Source organism: Lissotriton helveticus, chromosome 5_1 (genome assembly GCF_964261635.1).
Source record: "Lissotriton helveticus chromosome 5_1, aLisHel1.1, whole genome shotgun sequence".
NCBI classification, from domain to species: domain Eukaryota; kingdom Metazoa; phylum Chordata; class Amphibia; order Caudata; family Salamandridae; genus Lissotriton; species Lissotriton helveticus.
The window spans coordinates 1,019,632,045-1,019,654,438 of record NC_136065.1 but is presented as its reverse complement, the minus strand read 5'-3'; the positions used below and the strand labels follow the sequence as shown (position 1 = coordinate 1,019,654,438).

The following is a 22,394-nucleotide window of genomic DNA, read 5'->3' as shown; positions in this document are numbered from 1 at the left end:
CCACCACGAATAAACGTACCCGGTAAGGATCCCTAGAGGTATTTTTAACTAGCACTTCACTTCACTTCATCACACCTTCACACCACACCAGCTCCGCTGTAATCAGGTGTCGTAGCACAACCGGGCGGCACTCGACCACACGGTTGGGACCCCAATGATGAAGCATGACACCAACTAGGTTTGTGTGTGAGGGGTCCTTTATAATAACCTAATGGTTCTCTGGCACTGTAATTACCTTCATTGAGTCCAATAGTTCCATACTCAGGTTCTGGGTACGTCCACATTGTTTACCGATTCTATTTGGGGATAGGGATGTCTCCCCTTCTCTTCCTCGCTCTCCCCCCCATTATTGTTTGATAGCGATGTTTAATACATCATAGGCAGTGCATTGTAGCACAGGAGAAGTTAGAAGACTTCCCGTCCGTGCAAACGCAATTGACAGCAGTGATGTTTCAGTTAGTAACTTAGGATGAACTAAAGAAGGGAGTGAGTACAAGCTCAGCAGTAAGGAGAGTGCCACACTTTGATTTGGAGTTTGAAGTTCAAATTGGGCACCACGCCCATAAATGGAACAGTTTATCACAAAAAAACTGGGCACGTGGAGCAAAATAGCTCAACATATTTGGGCAGGATTACTAAGCAGACCCTCCAGCTTATCGCGATTTCGCGATTTGCAAAAAAATCGCGAAATTTACATCTTTGTGCAAATCCCGCGATTTTTGGCAAATCGGCCGCGAAATCAGCCGTTTTCGATTGGACGCCCTTCTCTTCTTATTGATTGCCTGCTCGCTCCATTCTCTTCACTCCAGGATTTCGCGCCCCGAGACGAGAAGAGACCCCAACGCGCCACGGACGACGACGGACGACGGGAGAGAAACCAAACCAAGGCCAAGGACGACGAAGAGAGCAGTCAAGACGAGAGAGAGACGACCTCCAGGCTCCAGGTCAGAGAGCCAGGTAAGCCAATTGTAACGCTGGCTCTGGGCTCTGCTACTATGTGGGGGCCCGCCGCACACGGGGCACGCGGCGGGCCCCCGGCCAGGCAAAATCTTTTGTTTAAATCTGTTGTGGGGGCCCGCCGCACAAGGGGCACGCGGCGGGCCCCCAGCCGGGCAAAACCTTTTTTTTTTCTCTGTTGTGGGGGCCCGCCGCACAAGGGGCACGCGGCGGGCCCCCAGCCGGGCTAAATCTTTATTTTTCATCTGTTGTGGGGGCCCGCCGCACAAGGGGCACGCGGCGGGCCCGCCGCACAAGGGGCACGCGGCGGGCCCCCAGCCGGGCTAAATGTGTTTATTTCATCTGTTGTGGGGGCCCGCCGCACAAGGGGCACGCGGCGGGCCCCCAGCCGGGCAAAATCTTTTTTTTCCCTCTGTTGTGGGGGCCCGCCGCACAAGGGGCACGCGGCGGGCCCCCAGCCGGGCTAAATCTTTATTTTTCATCTGTTGTGGGGGCCCGCCGCACAAGGGGCACGCGGCGGGCCCCCAGCCGGGCTAAATGTGTTTATTTCATCTGTTGTGGGGGCCCGCCGCACAAGGGGCACGCGGCGGGCCCCCAGCCGGGCAAAATCTTTTTTTTCCCTCTGTTGTGGGGGCCCGCCGCACAAGGGGCACGCGGCGGGCCCCCGGCCGGGCAAAATGGTAGTTTTCAATTTGTTGTGGGGGCCCGCCGCACAAGGGGCACGCGGCGGGCCCCCGGCCGGGCAAATGTTTGTTTTTAATTTGTTGTGGGGGCCCGCCGCACAAGGGGCACGCGGCGGGCCCCTGGCCGGGCAAAATTCATTTCCTTTCCTTTGCTGTGGGGGCCCGCCGCACACGGGGCACGCGGCGAGCCCCCGGGGGCCAAAATTAATTTCCTTTCCTTTGCTGTGGGGGCCCGCCGCACATGGGGCACGTGGCGGGCCCCCGGGGGCCAAAATTAATTTCCTATCCTTTGCTGGGGGGGCCCGCCGCCCACGGGGCACGCGGCGGGCCCCCGGGGGCCAAAATTAATTTCCTTTCCTTTGCTGGGGGGGCCTGCCGCCCACGGGGCACGCGGCGGGCCCCCGGGGGGAAAAATTAATTTCCTTTCCTTTGCTGTGGGGGCCCGCCGCACATGGGGCACGCGGCGGGCCCCCGGGGGCCAAAATTCCAGAGTCAGACACCAGTGACCATGAAGGTATACGATTATTTGGAGGACCTCCACATGAACTTAACCAACAATTCAGTCCTCACTGTGGAGTCACTAGAGCCGTTTGTACAGACCACTGCAGGGGCAAAATTAAGCCTGGCACAGAAAAAAAAAATTACAGCCCAGCTTAATGAAGCTTTTGAACATTCACTCGAAAAGGTGGCCAAATACATGGGGGAGGCCCAGCCAGGCATACAATTCTTGAAACAAGTGCGCCTCTTCAACCCTGCGCGACTCAGCATCCTGCCTAATGAGAAGAGTGCCTATTCAGCAATCCCTGGTTTCAGCGAAGTTCCCGATCAGGAGCTTCGCCTCTACTTTGACAATGTAGGGCCAGAAGCAGTGCAGGCGTCTGTTTCTGGACTTATTGACACCGACCTCTTTTGGCGTGGGCTGGCTGACCGCCTTCCAGCTCTTTCCCAACTTGCAGCTGTGTATAAGGACTGCGTCACAAGCTCTGCAGATGCTGAAAGGAGCAACAGTATATACAAAATTATTCTCTCTTCCAGACGACAGTCCCTTTCAGAGCAATCAATCAGGGCATTATTGTTTTTACATTACAACCAGCAGCACAATACTGGTCTTGATTTGGAGTGCTCGGAAGAACTTACCGTACGTGGCCAAGACTAACATGCCTTTTAACTAAAACAAATGGGCTGAATTGTAAATAAACAAAATGTACATAGCTCCATGTTGTCAAATAACTCAAACAGTAAGATATCTGTGTTTGGTGTTGCAAAAACCACAAAATAAAATGCCGCTAAATTTCCATTTTTGTGCCGCTAAATTTGCCAATCCATGCCGCTATATCCTGGGGGGTCTGACTAAGAGAGTGAAGTGCTTGGTGCTGACATCTGTATGTAACTACCATGCCTCAAGTTCGAATCTTGGTAAGGCAAATTAGGCACAGTGAGAAACATTAAATTAGGTAAAACTAGCATCCGTTATTTACAGTGTTTCAAAATGTAAAGACACTAGCATCAACTTCTATTAAAAAGAAGCAGTCTTTAATTCTTGTTTTTATTAATATAGATGAGATTGTTCCTTCCATGAAAACATAGACTTGATTAACTATGGTAAGAATCTATCGGCCCTAATCAGTTGCCACAATGTGTGCAAACAAGTGTTGTTGAGAAACCACTTGAACTGCTGGCCTGGTCTGGACCAAAATGCACAAAGCTAAAAAACGTAATATTTCCGTCAGGAACTGCAACATTTTCTACCATCTTAATAAATTCAATTTGTTTTATATTTGATATATGGTTATTGCTGGAAGCAAACTTCTAGGCAAAAAACGCTTTCATAATCTGTATGATGGAGGGAAATATCTGCCCTGAAGAAAATACCTTAAACAAAGATGTGTTCATTCATTTCCATATGAAGCTGAGAATTTTTAAAGGAAGAAACAAAGCTCCTGAGACGGCTGTGACCTTGCCCGTGGGGGCCTTTGCGCCATATGGAGAATACCCACCCTCCCTGGAAGTGTCAGCAAAGTCACTTTCAGCAAAAATGCAATGCAGGGTGAGCTGCTATGTCATGCAGTGCTTGCCATTAGATTTGTTTCAAACAAACGAAGCAGGGGTTTGTTTCTGTGAAACAAAATAAGCGATTCCCCAGACATGTTGGGAGTTTACTCCCAACTTTCGGGGGTCATTGCAGATTTTTTCCTGCCAGGGATTACCATGCGTTGCATGGAGGATCTGAGCAGAAAATGTTGGAAGGCATCCCTAAATTGGGTCGGTCTTGCAACACGCTGCAGGCAGTGGTCTTCTTTATTTGGGCCACCAGTGGGTTGTTTCCATTGGTGAAGCCAGAGGATCTGAAGTGGAAAACATGACTGTTCACCCACTTCTAAAGCAGGGGAACTGCAGATGTGGAGGATGAGGCATCCTACAATTTATGAAAGTTTGTCCCATTCCGCCACACTCTAATTGACCCCCATAATTCTGCGCTACCATCTCTTAATGTCTATCCTACTGCCGGTGCTAAAGCTAAACACAGGCGTACCCCGGCAGGTCCTGTGGTAAAATCAGTCCACTACAAATCCTAGGTACCTTTTGTGAAAAGGTCTTATCAGAATGTGGACAGAGATAGAAAGTGAGCAATGCCGCAAACTAACGTTGTACTCCGTAGCACCCTCAAGCCCTCCAAGGGGCAAGTAAGAGCACTCAATAAGTACAAATACAAATACTTTAGATCAACAGTACACACCCAAGTTTTTTTCTAAGTGTTTGTTCAAATCCCTGAGGGCTAATATATATATATATATATATATATATATATATATATATATATATATATATATATATAGAGCATGGAAGACTGTTCTAGATTTCCAGATGGGATGGCCAATCACTGAACCTTTGCTGTGGCTTCCTTTTGTCAGGCATCACTGATATATTGACAGGTGACCTGCTTAATTGGTACTTGTTGGCATGGGCATTCATTTACTGTTAAACACATTAGCATGCGCATTAATTTAGCTTTTGCTCGAAGTGGTACATTTACAGAGGCAGGCAATGACACACAACCCAAACAAAGTGATTAAAAGCCTTTGAGAAACACAAACTGTGTGGGTGCTCGGTGACGTCACATTTTAAAACTAGTGTGGGCTAGTTATAAGTGAGTGTTAATTTGGTGACAGAATTTCTTTGTGCTTTGCGTTTGCTGGTGCTAGTCTTATTACAAGTGCTGCATTTGCAAAAGAAACTGACGATATGTCCAGAGGATAGAATGTTGAGTTGTTGAGTTTGCTGGATATATGCACTACCTAGCTGTAACAGGCATACTATTTAATGTCAAAACAATTACATGTAACAACTTCAAAATGTCAATATAACAAAAAGTAACAAGTCATGAAAGAAGATATCCTAAGAGTTGAAAAGGAAAAGAATCCATTACAGAAATCTTATGTCGATGATGTTAAAAGAGAAAACCCCTAAAATTGACTGAGAAGAAAACATTTAATTAATGTATTTATGCGGTTTTACATAGCAGAAACCAGATGCCCAAGGCAGGTAAGCACTTTACCTAAATGTCACAGAAACAACATCACTAAAATATAACAGAAGGTAGAACAAAGAAAGATCAAATTGCAGTAGAACATCTATGAGATGATCTGATACTACTGGCATCAGAATAAGAGTTTATTTGTGCAAGTGACTTTATTGAGGTAGATACGACCTCATTACAATGGGAGATGTTGCTGGAATAGAAAACGTTAAGCAATCTTTTTAAGTTATCCTGGGAAGGATTGTTCCTAATGGCAGGAAGAATTGTGTTCCACATCTTGAGAGTGACCCTTAAGAAAGGAAATTTGCAAGCCAGGTTGCTGGCAGAACCCCCTAATAAAAGCCTGGAAAACTATGCAGGCCAACATGAAAAGTACTCCTTGAATAAATAGGGGACCCAATTAAGTGTAAACATGATTGGGGAGATGTGTTTAGATCTACTGGAACCAGTGAGTAAACATGCGGCAGGAGTTGGGGCTGCCTTCAACGGGGCTAGTAGTGGGGATGCCACTCAATAACGGGCTGACATCAAGTTTAAAGTGGACAAGAGATCGACATGCGATAAAACCACAGTTTTCAAGTTGTCAGGAGGGATAAGATACTTGATTTCCCAGCGGAGTCTGATTAGGTGATGTGCAACTCTTGAAACATTGTTAATGAAACGTGGAGATTTAGAATTTTATCAAGAGTAAATCATAAGGTTTTTGTATTTTTCACAATAAATGGTTTGCTGTTGAAAAAGGATAAAAGGTTGTACCTGGGTTTAGTAGAAATGTGGCAGATTTTAAACCCAAATGGGTTAGGGAAAGGCAATGTCCAGCTTCAGAAAACCGGTCTAATGGCAAATTTCTAGGATAATGAAGACATGGTGTTAAAGCCCTCAACAGCATGACCAGCTTTCAACACACATTCACAGAGCTTTTCGATCGGAACAAAGTGTGATTGAGTGTCACAACTGCAAAACTATCTGTTACCATAGGTAAAATGGAAGTTTTAAAAGACTGCCCAAAGACACTCACTGGAAATGAGGTTTACATGTACAAAAGAGGAACAGAACAGGAGCAAGTAACTTACTTGGATTTATGTTGGCATTAACTTACAGCTACAGCAGAAATGAAGGAGTGACGTGAGGCAAGGGGAAGATATCATTTTTGTGCTACTCTTGCATTTTAAGCCATGAGCAATTTATGCATGGTGCAGATGGAAATACCAGTAAATCATTTTAAAATGACCATTGTACTCAATCCCATGTTCAAATTATAGCCCAACCTTTCTTGGTCAAACAGCCTTCAAGTGTGCTTCCTTGAGAATGAGGATTTTTTACAAGGACTTCAATGCTGAATTGCTAGATGCTGCAGATGGCCTTAATATGACTGCTTGAAAGGCAAACAATCCTGAATCCAGATGTTCAATTCAAAGAATTACGGGTCTGCCCTCGTGAAATCTTGAACACCAGAAGGATTCAGTAAAAGCCATGAAGAGAAAGACAAACAATTCCATTCACTAATGGCGGTCGGATCTCCTCCAAAACAAAAAAACACAATACTTGCAGTCTTATGATTTGTGACAGAAAGCCCATCTACCTGGAGGATGTGATATTAAGCAAATTCCCCACTCACAACTGCGCACGCCCCGCAATAGGAAAATAAGACAAAAACTGAAACCGAGTAAATCAGAGTACTAAAAATACAAGAATTCTGAAACACAGCCATAAAAACACTGGCACTGCTTAGAGAGAAGTTACACTTGAATGTAAAGCTTGAGGACTCGAGAATGGCAGTGGGAAAAAGAAAAACACTATTGTAAAATACATTAAATGGTGGCATCCTCCTGACACTAAAGAGCCAGTCAAGATGATACGACAATTTAATGACAATGAAGGAAGGTAATACAATGCAAGTCTCTAAAAATGCTACAGAGTGATTTGACTTTATTGCTACGGTGTGCAATGAAAATAGCACTTTACATCTTGTAAAGTGTTTATTGAATACTGGTGGAACAATACATCTGGCTCGGTAAATAACATACCATCACCTGCAAATACTGTGCTCTAATCCCGTAATGTTATACTGTTTAAAGGTACTACTATGTCATCTGTAAATAGTATGTGGTTCTCTTGTAATTACATACTGTTACCTCAGCAGTGCTAAGCTATAATTATTTCATAGAAAAACATATGAAAGTTTAAGATAATATGGACATCATATGTAGGTGTCTCGTGAACACGAAGCATAACACGTTTGTTTATCCTCCAAATCTTACAATACTCCTTGCAACCATTAGCATATGCTTTGCAAAACATTAGCATACGCTTTTGTATGATTTAATATTTCTTCTCCCCTCAATAGGCAAAACTTGCTGCAAATCTATTTTCCATCCCTCTGGCAGGAATCAATACCTGATGCTCAGGTGAGCTGTCACAGGACGAACCGCTTTGGCCTGGTCTATCCCCACCTCATCTGCAAAACCCCGTCTTAGGGGAGAAGTAAACATTCTTCACTATCTGAGCAGTACTGATCGACTATGTACAGTGCCGCGTGAAAGCAAACACAGTATTGAAAACACTAAAGGATAAGCACTGAAATTTGTTAATAGCACATTAAAAAAGCATTTAGAGTTTGACAGGACAAACGTCAAGTCTGAGATCTCCCTCAGAATGACACTGTTAGAATGAAGGTAGGGGTGGCTGAAAACCCAAATGGTGCAAACCACCAACAAATAATCAAAAAAACTAACAGCAAGAAGTTGCTTTAATGTTACAACACCGTAAGTGCAGTGGTCGAAGTGGGTGGGTGGGGGAGATCTGAGGGGCATTACGTACGCATAGTTTTTAAATTTAAGAAAAACAGTTCCCCTACTGTTTTATGAAAAAGCAACCGCCCGGGACGGTTACTAAGAGTTGAAATGCCTCAACTGTGTAAGTGTAAGGCAGGGAGTCTCCTGTGCTATGAAACTGAGGGAGGGGCAGACAGCAGTCTTCTTGCCAGGGTTCCTGCTTGCCAAATAGAAATGTGAATGTGCGCAACTAGTTAATCTGCAAGAGTAAAGGGTCCTTGGAAGCCAGTATTGGCTTTAATTGATAGAATCACTTGAAGCTTTCTGATGACACACATTTATTGTTTTGAGAGGTATTGTAAGGGAGCTAGCTACCAGCTAAGCTGTGGAATGTGCACTTACAAAAGATAATTATAACAAAAATGCACTATGAACAGTCTGGATATTACCAAAATCAATATTTTGGAAGGACTTTTTCATCTTAAACCTTTTTGCACATTTTTCAGCAGTCTATCTTATACTGTAAGTAATGCAAGTTTAAAACAAGGACTTATTCACATTGCTTTCTCACACAGACTGGGACATTGTAACACTAAACATATACAAGCCGGTATTCTCCACTACCCCAACTAGGATTCAATTCTGTGGCTCTCTGCTGCAGTACATTAACCATCAGAGGTTTCATAATGTACAATAGTGCATTTTCCCACTGACTAACATAACTTCACTTAATTTTCATTTAAGCTGTGTGTTATTTTATATCTAGTTACCCGAAGGTGAAAGACCGAAAAAAATGACAGAATAGTTTGTGTTTTTTTAGACACACCTTTGGCCACGCCCACTCACCCCGCCCTCATTGGCCCAGCTTCACAATTCCCATACTTGTGCACTTCGACTACTGCATATATGTGATTGGGAAAAGAAGTCTCTCCACTCATGATGAAAGAAACAGGAGGAAACGGGAAAAACTATTAAGAAACCATACCTCTGTGTATTATTGCCACTGTATCATTAGCAACGACACAAGAATTCCCTTACATTAATAAATACAACATATAGCGGATAGCACACAGTGGAACATTTGTAATTGGCTTTATCCTTCTGCAGCCGGCGATAAATCAAACTAAATCACTATGAGAATATAATAATAAATGTCCCTCTTGATAATGCAAAAACGTAGACAAAAAATAATAACCTGTTGTACCGAGAGGAAATTAGGTGTGGACTTTGCAATGGGGAATTGGTTAAATGCAGCCAGCAATCTTCATTTCCAAGATCGGCATGAGTGTACATTTGTATTTTTTTTTATGTATCCTGTATCTCGAGCAGACTACAGTCAACACAATTTGTAACTTTAAGTGTTGAAAAAACACAAGAGGCATCCCCATCAATGACCACTTAGTAAATGACTTTCCAGCATTATGCATGGATCTTCCACTTGAAGATTCAACAATAAGATGCAAATAAAGGACTAAACCAGGAAAATGGTGGAAAGCTGAATAGGCTGGAAACTCACTGGTTTAATATATCTCAAACTGGAGAGTGGGATTCAGTGATGAAGTTTAACTCCAACCTGGTCATAAGAATCCTGGGTATTGCAAAAGCATACCTCCAACACACTAAACAATGTAAATATAAAAAACTAATGCTGTCCTGCTGTGAGGGGAAAACTAAGCAAGAAATTATTCCTAAGTTTGTGTCATCCAGTCTATTCTTGCAGAGGCAGCGGCAGTTCAGGATTTTTTCCGATTTCCTTCTAGGTAGACTTACCTTTCAGTGTTGCTGACATGCGCATTCAAAGAGTACTTCCTATTTGGTAATGTTCAGCAGTAGTTCAAATAACTCAAATGTCTGCTAATTGGACAGTATGCATTTCCATTATAAAAAAGTATGCACATATTTGTATATAACCTCCACACAAGTTAGATCTCTCTAATCTTTCACTATACAGAGGTCTCTGAGAACTATTGGTTTCAGGTATTGGTGGATACATGAAAAACACAAAATTTTATTTTAAATTCAACTTTCAGGCTTCAATATAAACTCTACAAAAATAAATATGAAATACACAGTATTTTTTTTATAAAGATGTGTTTAGGTCTTCATAGTGAGATGTAGTATGATGTACTGGGGTCTTTTTATGATTCAGAGTGGTGGTGTTCATATTGTACCCACATGATATACAAATGCAAAAAATAAATAATAATAGTCAAGGTTCACCCGCTGGAATACTAGAATTGGACCATAACAACAAATTGCTTTTTCCGCATCTTACCTCTTAATTGCTGGAGCTCAACACTGAGGTTTTCAATGTTGCAATCACAGAACTCCAAGTTTTCTATGGTCTCTATTCTTGTGAGTTCGTCCTGCTCATCTTCCAACATTAGACTCAGCTCATCCCGAGTCTTACTGTAAACATCGAGGTCTCTCTCCACTTCCTCTATTCGTAGCATCAGGAAGGGGCATGGAGAATCCTTTTCTTTTAGATCCTGGGGATTGTGTTCTTCGGCATCACCCAAGTCATCCAAGAGTTCCTGAATGGGAGAACTGCATTGCGGAGATCCCTTCCTTGGCAGTGGCGTTGGGGATATGCTTGTTCTTTGACTCGAAGGAGGAAGAGGAGCTGGCCTTGAAGGACGTATTACAAATGGCGGGGAGGAACTCTGACTAGATGTGGCTCGTGTACTCTCGTTGCCAGACACATGAAGAGATGTCGTTGATCGACTGTTGGGCCGAGGAGGTGGGGGCCTCAGACCTTTTCTTCTTTCTTGCGAATTTTGGAAGCTGGCATACTGTGGGGAGCCTCTTACAATATCTCCTTCTGAGCTGTAGTCCAGAATAGAAAAACGCCTTGTGACTTTCTTACGATCCTCTGCTCTTGGATTTGATAAACTCTTCTCAAATTGAAAAAGCTGTTCGGACAGTTTATAGTCAAGATCAATACATTGATAGCTGCCGTTCTTTTCATAGAGCGTTTCTGATGGACCTTCTGATGCACTTACTTTACTGCCCGGCCATGTACCATGCCCCTCCTGTTGGCCACTGAAATTACTGGAATGTCTTCTTGCTTTTTGTCGTTGATCAGTCACCCAGTTGGCAAGGTCTTGGTATGCCGAACTCTGTTGATGAAAAGCATCTCCAGATTGCCCAGAAAAGCTACCATAACCATGACGGTTGTGAATTTCCTTGGCTTTAACAGGAGAATGTGCCACTCTTGAATACAATGAATTGTGTGTGCCGTTGGAGCTCATTTCATATTTGCTTTCCGACACATGAGCATTGCGATGCCTTGGGGTAGACACAGGTGTTTCTCTATGTTCAGTCTGTCTGTCATTATACTCGCAGTATGTCCTACTTTTTTGTATCTTTGGCCGAGGAGGTAACCGAGGCCTTGGAGAAACATCACATATACATTCTTCAGCATTATTTGGCGGAAAGCCTGTTACTTTGGAAAATGAGGATTTGTGTCCAACTCCTGCATTTATTAATTGTTTATCTGTACGACTTATGACTTGAGGCGTAGATTTTTGCTTTAGGCTTTCATTTTTAAAGAAACCTTGTGAGCTCCAGCTGTCTGCAGTCATCGTTGGTGAATGTTTAGATTGATAGTACTGTGTCTGTAAAGGGGATTCTACAGGATATGTCACTGCATCTTCGTTGATGCTGGCCTTAGGAGTCTTTTCCAGATGTTCACTAGAGTCCCTTTGCAAAATCTTTACAAACCTGTAAGGAAATATCCCTTGTCTGCCGTGCAGTTCCCCTTCCAGCCATCCATCTTCCAAAGTGTTAATGATTTTGATCCTATCTCCCACATCAAAATCAAGTTCCTTTGGCTCAAGTGCTTGAAATTGATAGAGGGCAACGCCATAGGTCCCCGTCTGTTCGTCTTCCTCTTCCATTCTTACTTCCTCTTCCATTCTTACTTCCTCTTCTCCTTCAGAAAGGTACGAAGTCATGTCTGCTGCACTGACATCATCATAATTCCCACTGTTTTCAGGTTTTGTTTTCGTCTCTGGCATTCGTAAGGGCCCCAGCAGTTCGACAAAGCCTTCGGGAAAAATGCCCCTTCTTCCTTTCACCTCTCCCTCAAACCAGCCAGGCTCTGGGACCCCTGTGATAGTGATGACATCTCCTTCCCGGAAGTCGAGTTCCTCTTCAAGCTGAGCAGACAGTCCCAGCAATGCTCTGGCCTGGCCCAAGGAATAACTGGGCAGATCCTGGCAAACATTACGCGAAAGTTGTCGGCTCCTTGAGGAAAGATAAAACTCCTCAACACATGATGAAGGGAAGATACCCTTTGATCCTCTACAGTCTCTTCCTTGCAGCCAGCTGGATGCTCGAGTTCCTTCCAACACCACCAGGTCTCCTACAAAATAAAGAAAAACAATAATTAAGGCAGCCGTTCGTTTAATGCACCATTGACTGCTAGCAGGTGATCTTTAGTGGCCTATGGAATGTAGTCATACATAACAGAACACAGTCTTCATCGCTAATGCTTTAATTTGTTTATGTCAGAGAGGATGTTCTCTCAGTGTATAGAAAAAATGTTCTGCAGAGATATATTGTGGAGAAAAAAACCTGAACCGAGCTCACTATCACTCTGATACTCTAGAGTAATACTCCCCAGGGATAAATGTGGGAAGGATAATATTTAATCAGTTTAACTTGCAAGGCCTATTCTGGAGGATAACAGTGATTCCAAGCCAACATTTTACTCTGGTCTGTTTTATCTCTATTTCTGTGATTCTCTCTCTCGTGAGCTTGACCGTGTTATTTGGGCATCTTCCCATTCTTGTGCAGGGTTCTTGACTCCCTGAAAGCGTTGTTCACTCATATAAACCCCAAATCTTAAAAACACACGTAAACTGTATTGAAGAGGGCAGGGTAGAAAACATGAAAGTGTCAGTCGCCTGCGTGGGATCTTTTCTAATAACATCAGTTAACATTATAAAATGAGTCAGATCATTGTTTGCATTGGACATTTTAAGAAAGATGCTGCAACACTTTTACTTCCCCATTTCTGTCTTCAGCAGGGGTGAGAGTCCATCTTTGGGAGAGGGAGTAAGCCACCGGCACTAAACATTTCCTTTGGTTTGGCTGAATTGCTAGGTGCTCGTCTCTTAGCAACTGGCAACAGTAAAATTTTTCTTTTAATTCATTATGACTTTTCAAGCTTAACACCTTGTAAGTGTTTTACATCTCTAGATGAATACAATTACAATAAAACACAATGTGGCTCAGTCATATCATACGTTCTCCTTTCATTTTATGTATGACTAATCCACACAGAAGCCCTGGAACAGCACATTAGTATTTCAGTTATGTACTAGTACTTTACGTTTGGTAGTTTAGTACATTCGGTATTCAAATCCCTCTAAGTGCAGACATTTTACAGTGGTCTAGAATTAAACTGTTTTTCATTATTACCTATTGACTTTGCCTCCGCCTGCTTGTATACGGACAGGCCAAAGCACAAATAAAGCATTGTTGGTATCCCAATACAAGGGCAGGTAACAAAGCCTCAAAACGACTGCTGGGCTGGTGCCAAAAATAAATCACAATGCAGAAGTCAACATGTAGAATGAAATAACACAGAATAAGATACTCTTTTGCAGAATGTCCCCAGTCCTGCACCTAAACCGGCCTCCTCTTTCTAGGTGTTATAACACTTGCCCCACGGGGACAGTATCAGAAGGTGAGTCAAGTGTTAAAGTAATTGTTAGGATGAAGATGTATCAATGGTTATCTCATAGACCCCAGCACGACCCCCCAATGGTCTTCAGTTCTTTAACAATTATTGGCTGGCATGCTGAAGTCTGGAGCGCTTTGAAGCAGGGGAAGAGGTAGCGAGGGGGTTCGCTGACTGCTTCGGGTATTAAGTGGTTCTGAATCAAAAATACGAAAGGAGCCACCTATTATTTTCAAACTTATAGCCTCAATATGTGTGACGATTCAAGATCAGGAGACAGTGGCAGCAGTCACGGCTAGATTTGACGAGCAAACATGGTCTAGAATCTATATACAGAATTAGTAGTGGGAAAACAAATTATTAGACCAGCAGAACCACGTAAACAACCAAAGTCAAATAAGCAGGCTATACACTTTTAGCATCATAACATACACAAACAAAATGATGACAGAAAACACAATTGGCTGTACTGCCAAGCGTCTCGGTTTCAGGGAGTTTTTGTTGGAGTTATTGTAGGTGACTCTGCTGTCACTGTTCATCTGATTATAAGGATTAGATCTAGTGGAAGAGTTACACCCTTTTTTATCACCTAATGTGAGGTAAGATACCCATCTTAAGTATTCTACATAAGGATAAAGACTGGCCTTGGGGGAACACCTGCAGATGATGCCAATGGCCATCCTATTGGCAGGCGTGCCAATAACTTCCTTCAACGGTCATACACCATATCTCTGCATTCAGTCGATATTACACTAGTTCCTTACTTGCTTCCATAGCAGATGGTCTGTGGACCTTTGATCCTTATGCCACTTAATCTTGGCACCTCCCTGCTGCCATTGTTATAGATCAGGGGATAGAATTTCCACTCTTGATCTGGCTCAGGAAGCTATTACTTGTCCATTCCTTAAGTATCAATGATGAACAACGTGTGCAGTCAAACTGGTATACAATTATCACCCACCTTAGCGGTCAACAGTCTATATTTGTTACACAACCAACTGGTTGCCACTAAAGAAAAGCTCAGCTCTGCTCTAGAGTCAGACCCCTTGCTCCTGCTCTTTTGAGTCGGCTATTTCACACTGCAGCACTGAGGATCTTACACAGTTTACAGTTTAGCACGATTGTCCTCCACCACAGAACCATCACTGCTCACTTTCCATCATAGGCATTCTTAAAACTGATGCAAACCACGCATTTGTGTCACAGTTTCATAAATAACATCTACGTGTACGTGTTCTCCATTCCCAAGCTCAAATGCCATTATTTCTGAACAAAAGTAAATGTTCTGAAACTTCTGCCTGCCTCCTGATTGTTTTCAGACATGGACATGTTCCTTACTGTGTAAGACCCAACATGACACTTACTTTACAGAGCAAGGGTTGATCGAGAGACTGGTCACAAGCCCTTTGCTCTTGGAACAATGCTGATCAGTAGTTACAAACTGAAGGCCTCCAGCCATCTCCGCATCTCTGTACTCTTAGCCCTGCTTTTGGGTGCATTCAGAGGTAGTTCCTGCAGAAAGTACAACACGTAGCCCAGAGAGCAGCAATGTTGGTGCATTTCCCAAGAAAGCAACCAAAGATGCACTGGCTTATACTTATACTGCCTAATTTATTTATTTATTTATAATTTATTTATTTTCCACATTTTTAGAGCGTGCTGTTACCCGGAGGTGTCCTGGCGCTAACTAATTGACCATAGGGCATGGGAGCTTAGTGTGTAAAGAGCCAGGTCTTTAGCGCTCTTCTGAAAGATAGAAGATCCGACGACTGTCTGAGGGTTAGTGGCAATCGATTCCAAGCTACTGCCACGCCCAGGGAAAAGCTCCTGCCCCCCCCCCCCAGCGTGCTTTCTTAACTCTTGGGACTGTTACCAGCGCCTGCTCGCCAGACCTTAGGGATCTTGCCGGCTTGTACCAATGGAAAAGCAACTTCATACATAGAGGGCCGAGGTCATGCAATGCCTTGAAGACCACGCAGAGTGCTTTGAAAATTATTCTTTTGCGAACTGGCAACCAAATGTAACTTCACCAGATCCTGTGCTACCGAAGCAAACTTAGGGGTACCCGTGTTCAGGCGAGCGGCTGCATTCTGCAGGATCTGAAGTTTGTTTAGTAAACCCTGTTGGGCATTCAGCATGAGGCCTTTACAGTAATCTAGGCGTGAGAGCACCAGTCCTGCTACCACTGTTTTCCTATGTTCTACCGCCAAAAATGGTAGAACTTTCCGAACAGTTTTAAGCAAGTAATGTGTTGTTGAGGATAAAGCATTAATCTGTGGTTTGAAGGACAGTGATTCGTCCATTAGTATGCCCAGGTTTTTCACCTTCGCCACTGGGGAGGGAAGGGTTCCCATTTCTTCTGGCCACCACCTTGGGGACCAGAAGTTGTCCTTGGAACCGAAAAGCAGCACTTCCGTCTTTGCTGAGTTGAGCTTAAGACAGTTTTGTGCCATCCAGTTACCAACCTCTCGCATACAGCCTCTAAACCTGTCTGTTTCACCCGGAAGCAGCGACACCACAATCTGCGTGTCGTCTGCATATGCTGTAAGATTAAAACCAAAGGATCGAATCACAGGCGCTAGGGTGGAGACATACACGTTAAAAAGGGTCGGACTCAGGGAAGACCCCTGGGGAACTCCGCAGGGAAGCACAAATGGACGTGATTCAAAGTCCCCCAGGGCCACCGTCTGAGTCCTGCTGGAAAGGAAGGCCTGCAAGATCTTCAATGCCTTTCCTTGAATTCCGCAAGCCCCCAACCGGTCCATCAACAACTTGTGATGGACCGTGTCGAAGGCCGCGGAAAGATCCAGCAGGATCAGAGCAGATCTGCCTCCTGCGTCCATCACTCTTTTTATGTCTTCCACAGACTTGATCAGAGCCGATTCCGTACTGTGCTCTGCCCGAAATCCATGCTGAGATGGATCTAGATGTTCTCCTATCCTCAAGAAGGTGCTCAGCTGAGTGTTTAGAATGCCCTCCATGATTTTGGCTGGGAGGGGTAGTCTGGCAATAGGCCGATAGTTGTTCATCTCGGTTATATCCAGGTTGGATTTTTTAAGGAGGGGTAAGATGGATGGAATTCCCCACTATCCAACATAAGATTGAACAGGGGGTGAGACCCGCTGCAATGGTGGCCGGAGTTAATTTAGCAATTGTGGCAGGGCAGGGGTCATGAGGGGAGCCCGACTTTATCGTCTGTAGTCGGCTCGCTACCTCCTCCTCACAAATTTGGGTGAATTGGAGGAGTTTTTCCGAGTTGCTGTCCATTTCTGAGTCAGTAATTGGGGTGGGAGTCCTAATTTGATTGTCTAGAGTAGAGAAAATCTTTTCCACTTTTTCCAAGAAAAAGCTGGCGAGATTCTCACAAAGTTGGGGACTGGGGGGTATCTCTATGGTCTTGGGGACTACCAGGGCTGACACCGTCCGAAATAGTTCCTTCGGGGCATTACTGGCTTCTTTAATCCGTTTCGTGAAAAAAGCCTGTTTTGCCAGTCGTATCATCTCTTTATAGACTCTCTGCTCTATGTTGAGTAGTCTTTTGTCCGCCTCTCTGTAATTTGACCGCCAGGCTCTTTCCAGTTTTTTACAGAGGATTTTATGGTCCCTAATCTGATCTGAGAACCAGGGGGCGGAGGGGTTTGAACGCGTGGAATGGAAAATTTGGGGGGGAGCCAGTTGCAGACATGCTGACTCGAGCCAATTAGTGTAGGCTGTGGCGGCTTCCTCCACATTCCCTGAGAAGGGCACCAGAGATGTTTTCAATACGCCCTCCAGAGTTTCGCCGTTTATGTTATTCCATTTCCTAACCTGTCTAGGTGCATTTTTAGCTTTACAAGGTCTCACGGGGCGAGCTAAAGTGAATTTAAAATAGACTGCTGAATGGTCAGACCAGGAGACCGGATGCACTGTCAATATATCTAGGTTGGGGTGGTTGGAGAAAATACCATCCAGGGTATGTCTTGCCTTATGAGTCGGGCCTCCGACCCATTGCTTCAAATCCACTCCCTGCAGTAGGTCAATCAGATCGCGCGTATCTGGATCCGAGCCGCATTCGAGGTGAAAATTAAAATCCACCAGTAGAGTAAAGGATTGGGCACATACTGCTACTTCAAGTAGGTTACTTAAAGCTGTAACAAATGGGGCTTTGGTCCCTGGGGGCCTGTAAACTAGGCAGCCTCTAAATGTTTGATGATCAGATAAGGTGAAATTAAACAGAAGAGCCTCATCTAGACCCGTGGGTTCCAGGTTGAAAGGATCCTCTAATTGAGGTGTGGTAGATAATAGCCAGGCCTCCGCCTTTCCTCTTTCCTCTGTTTTGAGTATAGCAGACATACTCCGGTGGGGTGGCGTTAACAATGTCTGGACCCGAGGCAGCATCGGTCCAGGATTCAGTGATGAATGCTATCATCACTCCCCCATCCAGGATTAGATCCGCTACTTCTATACTGTGTTTAACCAGTGATCTAGCGTCGAGGAGTAGACACTTCACAGAGGGGTGTTCTTTCCTTACTGGTATTTTCTCATAGGCCTTGGGGGGCGCAATAGGTTTCCAGCACAGTCTGGGCAAAGCCTGTAGGCAGTTGGCGCACTGGTGAGGATTCTTCAATCCATCATCCCCCATTTCCAGAGTAGTGCAGCCTGTCAGGTTGGTACTGCCCCTTAAAGCCCACAAGGTATCACTGTTGTAGATCAACCGCGAAGTTGGATCGGATAGTATCAGATCAGGGGTCCTGGCACTAGGCGCGGGTCCGGCGCGCCCGCTGCGCTTCCTAGGAAAGGGTGCCATTTTATGTGAGAAGGGGCGGGAGGGGCGGAGCACTAGTCTGCTCGGCCGGCTCCTCACCCAAGATGGCGGGACCCACGGGGGGAATGGTCTCCAGTTCGGTAATGTTAAAACAATGTGCAAATGAGCAATAAGGATTTTAAAATAGACAACAGATATGTAGCGCTTTTAAAAAAAAGATAAGAGCAACAATAGCAGCAGGTCGCAATGTCACCAGCATCGGTCCCGGCTTCCGCCTCAGGACATGCAAACACACCACTCTCACGAGTCAATAGAGGAGAGGAGGCCCTGGAACCAGGTTTGCTCATAATATTCCCTCTTTTTATGGGTGACAAATAACCTGAGAGATTTTGCGGCATCCTCTTCCTTGCAGAACCTCAGAGCTCTCCTAATATTCAAGTTGTGAGATATCTTGTGTGCCCCGGTCCATTAGGTTAAGAGAACACCCAAGAAGTTAGATCTGATGGTTTACGCAGAAGTCGGAGTACAATGTTTATAAACAAGGGATGGTTCTAAAAGACTGATATGTCCCCATAAAGCTACAATGCTTCAAACCATTAATATAGTGGTCTTCTAGAAAACCAGTTTCATGCCACTTTTTGTTGTGGGTTCAAACAGGAGCAGAACAATCATGTCTAAACAATGTTCAAGTCTTACCGTAGGTGGCGTCCCCTCAAAGAGGAAGACAAGTTTATCAGGCAGTCAAAAGGAAAGCACAGGACCCCCACAAAAAACCTGGGGTATTTACACAGGACTCATGCACTACAATATGACTTCTGCATATATCAACTTTAATGCCCATCAGATATAATCTGAAAAAGTAACTTCCTGTAATTTTTTTGTTGTTTTTTTATCTTTATTAAAAGTCTGATTAATGTCCATTTAGTCAAAAAGACCAAAGCCCATGTCATCATCAGATTCTTCAGACTCTTCCTTCTTTTCCTCCTCTTTCTTCTTGTCCTCGGCAGGAGCAGCAGCAGTTGTTGCAGCAACTGCAGCCCCAGCTGCAGGGGCACCTCCACCACCAGATCCGGGCATGACAGGTTGTTAATCATCCTCTTCAAGAGCAAAACAAACTCAATGTTATCTATGCTTGTGGGGTGCTCGAGTGAGGTGCTTCCTGATTGCTTACGTGGCAGCGACATTGTCCACGGACAGAACTGGATGTCTAGATGTTAGAACAGGGCAACTAAGCACTCAAACACAGCAAATAGCAGCAGGCAGGCATAACCTTGCCTGACCTCTAAAAAAGGAGGTATTTTTCTTACTGTGGAGACAAGATCCTCTCCTTAGTCCAAACTAGAAATGTAAGTACCAAATGCCTGTACACTTCATTAGGACAAAGAGCACCATTCTGCTGGGCTTGAACTGACACTGCACATTATCAGTGCATTACACATATACTATACTATAACAAAGAGATCTTGATCAAAACCTATAGGAGGATACCACCCAAATTCCAAGATGATAACTTATCAAAATGATGATGAAAGTAGTGACAAAGAACAAACAGCGACTCAGAACAGGAGTTGATTGGTGGCACAGGTATGTTGCCTACTAGTGTAGGGTAGAGCCCCTAAGACTCAGTTTTCTTTAGGGGATTGCAAAGAGAAAGGATACCTGTGGAACACAACCCTGGCAGAGTAGGATGCACAAGAGCTGCCAGTGGTGCACACTGCACAACCGCCTATGTGTTTCGTGCCAAAGCAAAGGTACAAAGACAGTTGATCAAAATTACGGTGGTATCCTACAAAAATGTACAAAATAAAAACGAGCACCTATCAAGGAATGTTTTGCTCGCTACTGTTCGTCGATGTTCAACTTACTATTGCTTTCATACAATTCTTATAATTTGTTGCTATGCTAGAGGTGCCTGGCTGGGTACAAGCCTGTTTAGTACCACTGGGCAATATCTCTCGATTGCAGAACTAGTTTAAGGAGACCATGTGGTTTCCATGGCCTCTAGCTAAGTAATCAGTGCTAACTAAGCGTGTGGAGAAAGCATGTTTGTGGGTTTTCACAGTGATGTCCATCCACCTATTTCTTGTAAGAAGAGAAGGACTTCCTGATATTTCTCTTTCTTGGAAACTTTTAAAGAATTTGGAAGTTCCAACAAAGGCAACTCAAACAACGAAGATGTGGCTGAAGGTTTACTGTGAATGGCTGCAGGATTATTGTTTGTAGTTCAAGAGTTGAAAAAGTTCCCTTGTACGATTATTGATCTCTTGAAGTTCATACAATAGGTCCATGCCTGGCTCAAAATTGCAAGCTGGCACACCCTGACATGGATGCAACCAACTTGTGTCAGTGTTGCAACAATAATTCCAGTCATGTTTTCTGGCTCAGGCGATAGGTCTTTGGAAACATACTAGTTGCTCAAAGTTACAATATTTTCAAATAGTATTTGGCATTTAGAAGGCAAAGGACTGTCTTACACAATGCTAAATATAAGATGATACTCCTGTGTGCAAGTGTCAAAATGCACAGCTAGAAATATTATATTCCCTGTGAGCTATGAAGGTTTGTGGAATCAAGCAATCCACAAGAGGCAACAGGGACTCTTCCGGAGGCAGGCTCGAGGGTGATATCTATGAAGTGGTACAAAGTCGAGCAATAGTCTTAACAAAACCAAGCTCGAGCAATAGTCTTAACAAAACCAAGCAAAATGAATGGCGATGAAGCTTGTAATAAATGTTGGAGAAGACTTTAAAGCCAGCCCTGTTTCATGAGTTGCTCTTTGATACATGTCGGAAGTCTACATTCTGCAAGGTGGACTAGAAATGCAGAGTATACGTTCTTTTAACCATAGACTGAATCAGGCCTAAAAGGCGTTTGATCCAAGACTGTTGTACATCAATGAGAGCAATAAATTCTCTAACAAAAAACGAAGCATAACCTGCAGGCTGACATAGCTTTTGTCCAACTGACGTACGGTTTACTCAAGATTATACATTACATTCTGTGGCCATAAATTCAGAGGTAGTATAATCTTCTTAAAGTTAATGGCTGAAAGTACATATGCCTACGTTTCCCCAGACGTTAGGAGAAATGACATTCCACCTTGTCATCGACCATTCCAGAATGCTGATAATTTGGGACTTTAACTATTGGCCCGATGATGTAAGGGAAAGCTCTAGCTCGCTGGAACTGACAGACCTCCTAACAGGGATGAATTGCACCCAACATGTTAGGACTGCCACACACATAAAAGGGCACATTCTAGACCAAATATGGACTGCTAACCTTGAGATCTCCCCTCCCTCGATGTCTCCTTGTATTTGGTCTGATCACCATATTATAACCTTTTCCCTCTCCATGGCTCCCTCCGCTAAACCTGAACCCAAAGCAAACTTACTGTTACGAAATTGGAGACATGCGAACATGGATCTCTTTGGTGCACTACTAACTGCCTCGCCTCCCCCTGTTCAGGAGGCCTTTCAAACCCAGGGAGAGAGCATCAAGTTGTGGCTTGAGCAGGCAAGCGACCGTGTCACTCCTCTCAAGAAAATTAAGATCCTGAGACCTCATGATGCGCAACGTTGGTTTTCTGACATCTTAAAAAACAAAAAACTTGCTTTAAGACAGGCTGAACGCAGCTGGAGACGTCACTATCTTATTGACAAGAAGGCTTTGTACTTAACTCTCCTGAAAGAATATAAAAAAGAGATTCTCCATTCCAAGGAAGAATATTTCTCTCATAAAATTCTCAACTCTTCAAATAAATCTAGAGAGATTTTCTCCATAGTTAACGAGCTTTCTAACCCAGACAAGGTCATGCCAAAGCTAGCCCCGTCACAGTTCCTATGTGACTCCCTTAACTTCTATTTCACAGAGAAAATTGCGGTCATTAAAGCCAGTATACCTTTCTCCACGCCTCCCACATCTGTCTCAAACATTCGCCAGAATCCAAATCGGTTGGATCTAATCCCTCCGATCTCAAAAGACACCTTCCTTGACTTACTCAAAAAGG

At 44.0% G+C, this 22,394-nt stretch overlaps 1 protein-coding gene across 1 annotated transcript in view; it reads right to left on the bottom strand.

The window, feature by feature from the left end:
• DNMBP (dynamin binding protein) overlaps positions 1 to 22,394 on the bottom strand; it is a 534,728-nt gene that overhangs the window by 245,218 nt on the left and 267,116 nt on the right. Inside the window, exon 5 of the mRNA XM_078643534.1 lies at positions 10,228 to 12,318. Within this exon, the coding sequence (XP_078499660.1) occupies positions 10,228 to 12,318 (2,091 nt within the window). The remainder of the gene's footprint in view (positions 1 to 10,227; positions 12,319 to 22,394) is intronic.